Source organism: Doryrhamphus excisus, chromosome 13, assembly GCF_030265055.1.
Source record: "Doryrhamphus excisus isolate RoL2022-K1 chromosome 13, RoL_Dexc_1.0, whole genome shotgun sequence".
Classification (NCBI taxonomy): domain Eukaryota; kingdom Metazoa; phylum Chordata; class Actinopteri; order Syngnathiformes; family Syngnathidae; genus Doryrhamphus; species Doryrhamphus excisus.
The window spans coordinates 4,535,072-4,547,117 of NC_080478.1; the positions used below are offsets into that span (position 1 = coordinate 4,535,072).

At 36.4% G+C, this 12,046-nt stretch overlaps 1 protein-coding gene across 1 annotated transcript in view; it reads right to left on the bottom strand.

The window, feature by feature from the left end:
- Positions 1–1,790: 1,790 nt before the first annotated feature.
- The window catches only part of LOC131140023 (SERTA domain-containing protein 4-like), a 30,718-nt gene continuing 20,462 nt past the window's right edge, over positions 1,791–12,046 (bottom strand). Inside the window, exons 3-4 of the mRNA XM_058090074.1 lie at positions 10,127–10,242; positions 1,791–9,161 (exon numbers count right to left, since the gene is read on the bottom strand). Coding sequence (XP_057946057.1) covers positions 8,340–9,161; positions 10,127–10,242 — 938 coding nt within the window. The 3' untranslated portion in view covers positions 1,791–8,339. The remainder of the gene's footprint in view (positions 9,162–10,126; positions 10,243–12,046) is intronic.

Here is a 12,046-nt window from a genome sequence, read left to right on the forward strand (position 1 = left end):
AGTCACTTCCGATTGTGGAAGACCCTCCTTCGCCGCTATATGCTAACCCTAACCCCTAACCCTCAGACCCTAAACAGAATCCACAACTGAGATCCAAAAATGTTACATTAAAAGTAGGGTCCAGTTGACTCAGAATGGTCTGAAACGCGCTCCCAACATGATTCTGGGAGTCACTTCTGATTGTGGATGTCGAGTGGTTAGCGCGTAGACCTCACAGCTAGGAGACCAGGGTTCATGGGTTCAAAAAAAAAAAAAAAAAGGAGACCAGGGTTCAATTCCACCCTCGGGCCATGTCAGGATAAGCGGTAGAAAATGAAAGAATGAATGAATCAAGACGGGGGGGGGCCTCAAACTAGCGTCTCACGGACCACATTTGGCCCGCGGGCCACAAGTTTGAGACCCCTGTTCTAGAATATTCTTGTACATGGGTACAACCTTCCTGTTTGTCTCTAGTGGGATTTTGGACCATTCTCAGTACTCTTGACTCGGCCATTTTAGGATGTTGACATCATTGAACTTGAAGTAGACGAAATACAGTAAACCTCGGAAAAAATCCGATATATGCAATGAATTTTTATTGGAAATGCAATAATACAATAATGTTGTCAATAATGATAATAATACTACTATTATATTAATATTGTTGTTAATAATATTAATATAATAATGGTAGTAATATTACAAAATACTCCTGGAAGAAGGAGCACAAGTACAATAATAGTAATACAAATAATGATAATAATACTACTATTATATTAATATTGTTGTTAATAATATTAATATAATAATAGTAGTAATATTATAACAAAATAATAATAATAATATAATAACATTACTATAACTAATAATAACTAATAACTAATAATAATAATAATTCTAATAAAAATAACAATAATAATAATAATAATAATACATTGAGAAACACACTTTACATCAAATAAATGATTTCAAAGTGCACATATAGCAGATTGCATGACACTTTTACATGTAAAATATGTGTAAAAATATACGTGTACAAATGGACTGTCACATGTAAAATACTACATAACCCCCCCCCCCCCCCCCCCCCGTCAATTTTGTTAAATTAATGCGACCCGCGAGTCAAAAAGTTTGCCCACCCCTGGTATAGTAAGTACTTTCACAGTACCATATACTGCACCTGAGAGAGAGAGAGAGATGTGATGTAGTATCAAACAAAGATGGGAGTCTTTGCCTGAGAGACAGGATGCCAGCATGCCCTGCGGCACAAAGTGTCATGAATAGATGATCTCTCATCCTCACCTCACGTCACATGTTCACACCAGACGCGTGATTTCACACACACACACACACACATACACACACACACACACACAATATGCATCACAATGGCTTAGCGCAGGGGTGGGCAAACTTTTTGACTCGCGGGCCGCATTAATTTAACAAAATTGACGGGGGGATTATGTAGTATTTTACACGTAACAGTCCATTTGTACACGTATATTTTTACACATATTTTACATGTAAAGGTGTCATGCAATCTGCTATATGTGCACTTTGAAATCATTTATTTGATGTAAAGGGTGTTTCTCAATGTATTATTATTATTATTATTGTTATTTTTATTAGAATTATTATTATTATTAGTTATAGTAATGTTATTATATTATTATTATTTTGTTATAATAATAATATTACTACCATTATTATATTAATATTATTAACAACAATATTAATATAATAGTAGTATTATTATCATTATTTGTATTACTATTATTGTGCTTGTGCTCCTTTTTCCAGGAGTATTTTGTAATATTACTACCATTATTATATTAATATTATTATCAACAATATTAATATAATAGTAGTATTATTATCATTATTAACATTATTATTATTATTACATATTATCCCTTTTTACAGGAGCATTTTGCAACAGACCACATCAAATAACGAAATTGATAAAGCAGCTACCTCAACCATCAAAAAATTGGCCCAAGCCACGATGCCAGGTTGTACGTTGAGTTCAAATGAAATATTTGGAAAAAACAGGCGGGCCATATTGAAACACTTGGCGGGCCGGATGTGGCCCCCGGGCCGTAGTTTGCCCACCCCTGGCTTAGCGGCTTTCAAGCAATCTGAATTAATGTCATCCAAGACGTGCACAATTCCAGCAGAAATCCAGTAATTAGGGCGGTCGTGCTGAGAACTATTACCGCATCAAAGGAACATTTCACTGTCCAATGTCGGCGAGGGCCCATTGCACCAGTAGATAAGAGTATTTTTAACAGCCCATAATAACAAAGTGAGCGGCTTTCAAAAATTGCCCCCCCAGCACCCCGTCTTGGACGCTTCATTTGCATGCTCGTGAGGAACATCGCAGGTCGGAACGCAGGAAAAAACGCACACACGCTGAATGAATGCCAACGCTTTCAGGATGAAGAGAGTTTTAATAGAGAAGAGAAAAAAAAAGCACTTTGTTTTTTTACTTGACACATCACAGAACATCACCTTATGTTGTTTTTCATTACATATTTCATAACACTTTTTTATTTTTATTTTTATTTTTTGCTTCAGTACGTAGCTTTGTGTAATTCTTTCTGTGAAATAAAATAATACCACAGATATACACATGATTTTTTTCCACGGCTTAAGTAATCCTTTTCTTATTTGCTGGGAAAATTTGAGTCACAGTTGCTAAAATAAACATTAGCGATGTTTTAGTGTCGCTTTCAACATGAGATGAAACCGCAAGGAAGACAAGCTTAACATAAACGATTCCATACCTGGCAAAATAACGAGGGGGGGGGGGGGGTTCGCTTGTTCCAGAAATTTATTATTTATAGCTGTTCTTTTGAAGATTGGTTAGCATGTTCTCCGGGTACTCCGTTTTCCTCCCACATTCCAAAAAACATTCATTCATTTTCTATTCTCCAGAAAGTCACAGGGATGCTGGAGCCTATCACAGTTGTCTTCGGGTGAGAGGCATGGTGGCCAGCCAATCACAGGGCACATATAGACAAACAACCATTCACACTCACATTCATACCTATGGACTAATTTGGAGTGGCTAATTAACCTAGCATGTTTTTGGAATGTGGGAGGAAACCGGAGTACCCGGAGAAAACCCACGCATGCACAGGGAGAACATGCAAACTCCACACAGAGGGTGGAATTGAACTCGGGTGTTCTCGCTGTGAGCCCTGCATGCTAATCACTCATCCCGGTTGTAAATATTCATTCATTCATTTTCTACTGCTTATCCTCACTAAGGTTTCGGGTATGCTGGAGCCTATCCCAGCTGTCTTCTTCGGGCGAGAGGCGGGGTACACCCTGGACTGGTGGCCAGCCAATCACAGGGCACATATAGACAAACAACCATTCACACTCACATTCATACCTATGGACAATTTGGAGTCGCTAATTAACCTAGCATGTTTTTGGAATGTGGGAGGAAACCGGAGAAAACCCACGAACACGCAAGAGATAGCCGAGGGTGGGATTGAACTCGGGTCTCCTAGCTGTGAGGTCTGCGCGCTAACCACTCGACCGCCGTTAATTGGCTGTCTTGTGGCTGTCCGTGAAATTATATTTATATATATTTTCATTTATAAGTCGCAGGAACAACCAACCTATAAAAAGTGTGACTTACAGTCCGGAAAATACGGTAATTGGTTCCAGACTCATACGAGAATGATTGGCGGGAGGACAGGAAGTGCCGTTGGGTGGGTTTCAGAGTTGAGTTTTAGCTTGTTGTGTGTTACTATAACTACAGTAAACCTCGGATATATCGGACTCGGATATATCGGAAATTCGCTCACAACGGACAGATAAAAAAGAACCGATTTTTCTGTAATGCATTTCCAATAAAAATTCATTGCATATATCGGATTTTTTATAACGGATTTCGCCTATTTCGGACAAAATCTCCAGTCCCGTTCCAATGCATTTCCATTAAATTTCCCTCGCATATATCGGATATATCGCCGCATCGTGGCGCTCCGATTCGCCGAATCGTGACAGGCCGCTATACGACGTCATTTGCAGCGTTTGCAGCGTTGCCTGCGCGTCCAGGTACATTGGAAACATAGTCAAGGAAGTGCCTTTTTATAACGGATAAAATCCCATTTACGCATATACCGGATATAAATCCCATATATGCGTAAAACGGACATTTTCCGGTATACGCATATAACGGATTTCGCTTATATCGGACAAAACCAGTGGGAACAATTGAATCCGATATATCCGAGGTTTACTGTAATAAGAACTGACTTGATGATTTTATCGACTTATATGACGGGTTGGTTGCCTTCGGGTTGTGACCGAAAAAACGAAACTACGAATACAAGCGGTTGAAACGAGTTTCCTCGATTGGGTGACCTAAACTAAGACACAGCTTGGTCATCAAGTCTGGACTTGACTTCCCGAAGAAAATGGAATGGAACGATGGCTCGTTGACATAATCGGGAAGAACTTATGCGATCTCTACTGTACCGTAGAAGGTCACTCGGTCAATTAAAAACCAAAAAACTGAATGACAATGATTACATTTTTTGCTAAGCTAACAAATATTATCCGTCCATTTTGAGATTGAATTCTTGTAAGGCAAAACAAGAGAAAGTACAGCTAAAACATCCCTAAGAAAATAAAGTACACTTCATCAAGTAGTAACCGATGTTTCCTTCAAGGTCGGCTCAAGTTGGTCGAAGTTGAGTTCAGTGCAGAAACTCGATCACATGCACTCCGAGTACAAAAAAAAACGGAATACATTTTTCATGGCTAGTTTTATAGCTAGTCTTCTTCCAAAAAAAAAAAAAATTGTAACCACATCTGAAAACATCACTGCGTTTATCAAAATGTCATTTTAGCAGATGGCTACTAAAGAAGAAGTATATGAACACACAAAATACGTGTTTCTGTAAAAACGCTAAGGCACTTTGCCAATGTTTGCGATTGCTGATTCAGGAAAAAACGGTCTTAGAGACAAGACAGTGCAACATGATGGCTTCATATTTAACGTCACAGTACGATGTATGAAGAAATGTTGAGGCCGGTTTTTCGTTCAACAACAATTAAATTTGACATCCTTGCAGAATAGAAAGCAAAAAAAAAAAAAATCCAAAATTCAAATCGGGGAATTAAAGGGGAATTAAATTTTTTCGATCAATGACACAAAGCTGGCGTTGGAGGTAAAGTTCAACCAAAGAAGTTGCTGTCATTTATGTATTTTTACTCTACAAGAACGAGGCTGTACTCACACCAGGTCGATTGTACCGTGCTCGAACCCGCGTCACACATCAACCCTCCCCCACCACCACGAGTCACAGAATAATTCGCTCCTCGAATAAGACACAATTCATCATCAAAATAAAATACAGGGTCAGGCAAAAATGATCTGACACATTTGTAGGTTAAATAAAAGGCAAATAAAGTAAAACTAAAAAGTTTCTTAATAATGCCATTATTTTGGTTTCGTTTTCAGTTGCTGCCATGAATTGGACCGGTGAGCATGGCGCTTTTATTGTGGAAACATTTATCAAAACAAACAAACAAACAAACCCTAACCCTAACCCAGGGTCAGGCAAAATGATCTGACACATTTGTAGGTTAAATAAAAGGCAAATAAAGTAAAAATAAAAAGTTTCTTAATAATGCCATTGTTTTGGTTTCGTTTTCAGTTGCTGCCATGAATTGGACCGGTGAGCATGGCGCTTTTATTGTGGAAACATTTATCAAAACAAACCTTATGCTCTAACCCAGGGTCAGGCAAAATGATCTGACACATTTGTAGGTTAAATAAAACGCAAATAAAGTAAAACAAAAAAGTGTTTTTATTTTGGAAAAGTACATATAATGCAATTTTTTGGACCGGCGAGCATGGCGCTTTTATTGTGGAAACGTTTATAAAAACGAACGAACAAACCCTAACCCTAACCCAGGGTCAGGCAAAATGATCTGACACGTTTGTAGGTTAAATAAAACGCAAATAAAGTAAAACAAAAAAGTGTTTTTATTTTTGGAAAAGTACATATAATGCAATTTTTTGGACCGGTGAGCATGGCGCTTTTATTGTGGAAATGTTTATCAAAACAAACGAACAAACCCTAACCCTAACCCAGGGTCAGGCAAAATGATCTGACACGTTTGTAGGTTAAATAAAACGCAAATAAAGTAAAACAAAAAAGTGTTTTTATTTTGGAAAAGTACATATCATGCAATTTTTTGGACCGGTGAGCATGGCGCTTTTATTGTGGAAACGTTTACCAAAACAAACGTGGACCGGTGAGCATGGCGCTTTTATTGTGGAAACATTTATCAAAACAAACGAACAAACCCTAACCCTAACCCAGGGTCAGGCAAAATGATCTGACAAATTTGTAGGTTAAATAAAAGGCAAATAAAGTAAAACAAAAAAGTGTTTTTATTTTGGAAAAGTACATATAATGCAATTTTTTGGACCGGCATTATATATATTATATATTATATATTATATATAATGGCATTATATGTACTTTTTGTTTCTTTACTTTATTTTGCTTTTATTTAACCTACAAATGTGTCAGATTATTTTGCCTGACCCTTACAAAGGGCAACTGATCCTCTGGCAATTAAATCTGGCAATTAACTCCCAAAGACGGATTATATTTATAAGGATTTTTAAGATGGAAAATTAACCACAAGGTGGCAGAAGTGCATTTTATAAGAACTCTGTAAACAAATTTTAGAAGTGATTTTGCAGAAAACTTTCCTATGTTGTACAGCTGATTACTAAAGAACGGAAAAAGGTAGAAACAAACTTTTTTTTTCGGATGAAAGATGAGAGTCTAACCTTTCTTTTGGTATATATTATGTCTATATCGCCCGAGAATGCAATATTCTGTATGTTATATTTGTAAACAAATTTTAGAAGTGATTTTGCAGAAAACTTTCCTATGTTGTACAACTGATTACTAAAGAACGGAAAAAGGAAGAAACAAACTTTTTTGTTGTGATGAAAGATGAGAGTCTGACCTTTCATTTGGTATATATTATGTCTATATCGCCTGAGAACGCAATATTCTGTATGTTATATTTGTAAACAAATTTTAGAAGTGATTCTGCAGAAAACTTTCCTATGTTGTACAGCTGATTACTAAAGAACGGAAAAAGGTAGAAACAAACTTTTTTTTCCAGATGAAAGATGCAAGTCTAACCTTTCTTTTGGTATATATTATGTCTGTATAGCCCGAGAACGCAATATTCTGTATGTCATATTTGTAAACAAATTTTAGAAGTGATTCTGCAGAAAACTTTCCTATGTTGTACAGCTGATTACTCAAGAACGGAAAAGGGTAGAAACAAACTTTTTCTTTCTGATGAAAGACAAGGGTCTAACCTTTCTTTTGGTATATATTATGTCTATATAGCCCGAGAACGCAATATTCTGTATGTCATATTTGTAAACAAATTTTAGAAGTGATTTTGCAGAAAACTTTCCTATGTTGTACAGCTGATTACTAAAGAACGGAAAAAGGTAGAAACAAACTTTTTTTTCCTGATGAAAGATGAGAGTCTGACCTTTCTTTTGGTATATATTATGTCTATATCGCCCGAGAACGCAATATTCTGTATGTTATATTTGTAAAGAAATTTTAGAAGTGATTTTGCAGAAAACTTTTCTATGTTGTACAGCTGATTACTAAAGAACGGAAAAAGGTAGAAACAAACTTTTTTTTTCTGATGAAAGATGAGAGTCGAACCTTTCATTTGGTATATATTATGTCTATGTCGCCCGAGAACGCAATATTCTGTATGTTATATTTGTAAACAAATTTTAGAAGTGATTCTGCAGAAAACTTTCCTATGTTGTACAACTAATTACTAAAGAACGGAAAAAGGTAGAAACTAACTTTTTTTTCCTGATGAAAGATGAGAGTCTGACCTTTCTTTTGGTATATATTATGTCTATATCGCCCGAGAACGCAATATTCTGTATGTTATATTTGTAAACAAATTTTAGAAGTGATTCTGCAGAAAACTTTTCTATGTTGTACAACTGATTAGTAAAGAACGGAAAAAGGTAGAAACAAACTTTTTTTTCCAGATGAAAGATGCGAGTCTTACCTTTCTTTTGGTATATATTATGTCTATATCGCCCGAGAACGCAATATTCTGTGTGCCTTTAAAAATCAGTCAAAATCATCAAAAATGGCCGATACTAAGAGTAGTATGACAGCGATGTATACGTACCAAGCACGAATGCTCCCGTGTGATGTGGTTCAGAGAAGAAGGGGGGTCGGGGTGGGGGGGTGGGGGCATGTCACCCAAGTGCAGCACGGTACGAATGGACTCGTGTGAGCATGAACGCAAGCCAAGTCTTACTGTCTGTGACCCCTTTGGTACCAATAGTGAACACTGAGAAGGTCTCGTTCTGAAGCCGAGTCCCATTCACGTTGCGTGATGCCGCCATCTTCCTCGTCGTCCTCCTCCACTTCACCGTCCTCCTCCTCCTCCTCCTCCTCTTCGATGCTACCCGTCACGCGACTATCCGCCTCTGTCCTCGTATGACCCAGCAGGCTCCTAGTCCTACTTTTCTGTTTGGACTTGCCCTGAACCCAACCGGAAGAAGGTCCGCTAACTATTTCGTCCTCCTCGTCCTCGTCATCAAGTTCCTCCTCATCGTCGTCCTCCTCCTCATCCTCATGGCCCTCTATAACGGTCAGTCCTATCTTATGGTGACCGGCCATCTGAAAGACGGAGGACGAGTGCGGCGAGGACAGTTCTGCATCGTACATGGAGAAGGGAAGTGGAAGGTAGTGTCCGGCAGCCGCTGCTGCGGCGTAGAAGCAACAACACGTCTGGGCACAGTCACTGCGAAGGTCCCCCTGTCCCGCACGGACCATTCGGAACCTCTTCCGAAAGGGTGGTCCGGCTTGGGGTGCTAAGCAGATCGGGGTGGGTACAGCCCTGCTTAGTGCCTGATTTGTGGGGTTTGATCCCGGTGGCAAGATGGTGCTGAGAACTGGGTTGGGTGGGAAGCACCAGTCGCTGCTCTGGAGAAGGATCTCGGTTCGTAGACGTCGAAGGAGGTTGTTAACGAGGACTGAGCGGCGCAGGAACGCCTCGGGGTCATCGATGAATCGCATCTTCTCCAGGGAAAGACGCAGAACATGGGCCCGTTCCTCCAAAACTGGGGCCACCTGAGGTACAATGGGGCGTTAGATCCATCAAACCAAGGAAAGATATTTTGTCAAAACAATAACATTATTAAAAAAAAATTAAAAAAAACCTTAAACTGTATTATGGAAAGCAGGAAGTGATTTTTTTATTTTAAATAATAATTTAAAATGAAAATGATTTTAAATTTTAAATTAAAAAATACAATAAAAAATAAAAAAAACTATATTAGGAAAGCAGGAAGTGAACAAATGTAACAGTTACTGATAAAAAAATTTAAAAAAAATTAAAAATTTAAAAAAAAATTAAATTAAATATTTTTATAAGATTTATAAAATAAAGTAAAAAAAAGTTAAAAAAAACTTAAATTCTAATTTAAGTTCTAAAAAAATTCTAAAAAAATATATTTTTTTAATGTAAAAAATGTTAAAAAAAAAATTTAATTTATTTTTTTTAAAGATTTATAAAATAAAGTAAAAAAAAAAAAAACGTTTAAAAAAACTTAAATTCTATTAGGAAAGCAGGAAGTGAACAAATGTGACAGTTACTGATTGTAAAAGTACCAGATGGAGGGGTAGGATTTAATAAGCTTGGCTTCTTCCTACTCCTTTTGGACATGTGGAACTGGGAACTGATTATGTGATGCACTCAATTGTAATCTGATGCATGTTCAAATGAAATTAAACCATTAATTTTTTTTAAATTAAAAAAACAAATTAAATTGAAATTAAACCATTAAAAAAATTGTATTAAAAAAATACATTTTTAAATTTTTTATTATTTTTTTTTATCATCTGATTCATTTTAATTGTTTGTGAAATGAATAAAAATGTTTGTGAAATGCATGAAAAAAAAATTATTTGGAAAACAAAGACATTTGCAAGTGATCCCAAACCTCCACAACAAATGGATGGATGTATGTGTCAACAGTGGTCTGCCGATTTCAGTTTCACGTGAAATAACAGGAAGTTCAAGAATCAATACTAACAGTTTGGCAGTACGTCCTGAAACTGAACGAAGCCTCGTCATCGTCGACAAACTTCCTCTTGAAGAATGAGAGTCTTGACATCGACACGTGGTCATGAAGTCGCCGAAAAGGAGTTTCTATAAAAAAAACCATGACATTGTATGAACACACATTGCATGCACAAATACCAAGCAATTCACTGAACATTCATGGTAATGGTAATGGTTTAATTTCATTTGAACATGCATCAGATTACAATTGAATGCATCCCATAATCAGTTCCCAGTTCCACATGTCCAAAAGGAGTAGGTAGAAGCAAAGCTTATTAAATCCTACCCCTCCATCTGGTACTTTTACAATCACTAACTGTTACATTTGTTCACTTCCTGCTTTCCTAATATAAATTAAGTTTTTTAAAACTTTTTTTTATTGTTTTTTACTTTATTTTATAAATCTTTTTTAAAAAATTACATTTTAATTTTTTTTAAATTTTTTAAATTTTTTAAAATTTTTACAAAAAATGTTTTATTTTTTAATTTAAAAAAAAAATAATAATTTTTTTAATTTTTTTGTCACATACCGAAGTACTCGGTGATATGAGCATCCAATGCCATAATGGGTACCATAGTAAATGTCAATATAGTGATATATATATATATATATATATATATATATATATATATATATATATATATATATATATATATATATATATATATATATATAGCACATCATGACTGGTTCAAGACTCTTCATCCTTGTATTTAGCAAACATCAACTGCTTGTATTGTTTCTTGAATTGGCTCATCGTTGTGCATTGTTTGAGGTCCTTACTCAATCCATTCCACAGTTTGATTCCACATACTGAAATGCTATGGCTTTTTAATGTTTTTAACCTGGATTGCAAAAAAAAAACAAAAAAAAACAGAACTCCGAAAATGGATTTGTTATAATTAGGTAGAAAAAAAACATACATAAGTTACACTGGAGTATAAGTCGCACAAGGCCAAAAATGCACAATTAGGTAGAAAAAAACATACATAAGTCACTCTGGAGTATAAATGCATACATAAAACATACATAAGTCGCTCTGGAGTATAAGTCGCACAAGGCCAAAAATGCATAATTAGGTATAAAAAAAACATACATAAGTCGCTCTGGAGTATAAGTCGCACAAGGTCAAAAATGCATAATTATGTAGAAAAAAACATACATAAGTCGCACTGGAGTATAAGTCGCACAAGGCCAAAAATGCATAATTAGGTAGAAAAAAAACATACATAAGTCGCTCTGGATGTGGTTCTCGGTTGTCTTTGTAAGCTAACGTTTACTGTTTGGAAAACTGATAAGAAGTAGGAGATAGGAGATATCGCTGCGAAAGTGTTAGGACTTAAGGAAATTAGTTATAGTCCGGAAAATACGGTAATAAGAACAAAAATGGCTCTTTTAGCAAATGTTGATCTGAAACCAAAGGAAACCATGAAGCTAGCAGGAGGGTTTGTCCAGGAAGTAATGTGTCCAACTGATATTTTTTATGGTTCTATCAATTCCTGGCAGATTTTTTTCATCCTTCCGGGATAGTAAGTAACACTTGCGAAAAGCGGGCATCTAATGTAATTCGGTTTCTGAAAGTCTGAGTCTCTGTGCTTTCCAGTGATATACCGTTCAATACGGTAATCCGTATTGTGTGTCATAACGGCTCAGAGAAGACTGACACAAAGCCTTGTTTACAAAGGAGACGGAGGCAGTACGACAACGAGCGCCAAAGAAGTCAGCTTTTTTTTTTTTTGACAAAGTTCTGAAGAAATTTGAATTTGCTATGTTTTTGCTTGAAAGCGGCCATGTCAAGGACGTGGTCGAAGACGTAAACAAAGCACAGCTAAGTCAAGGAGGGAGGAAATCATTTGAATCCAAGTAACAAAATCCCAAAATATACTAGCC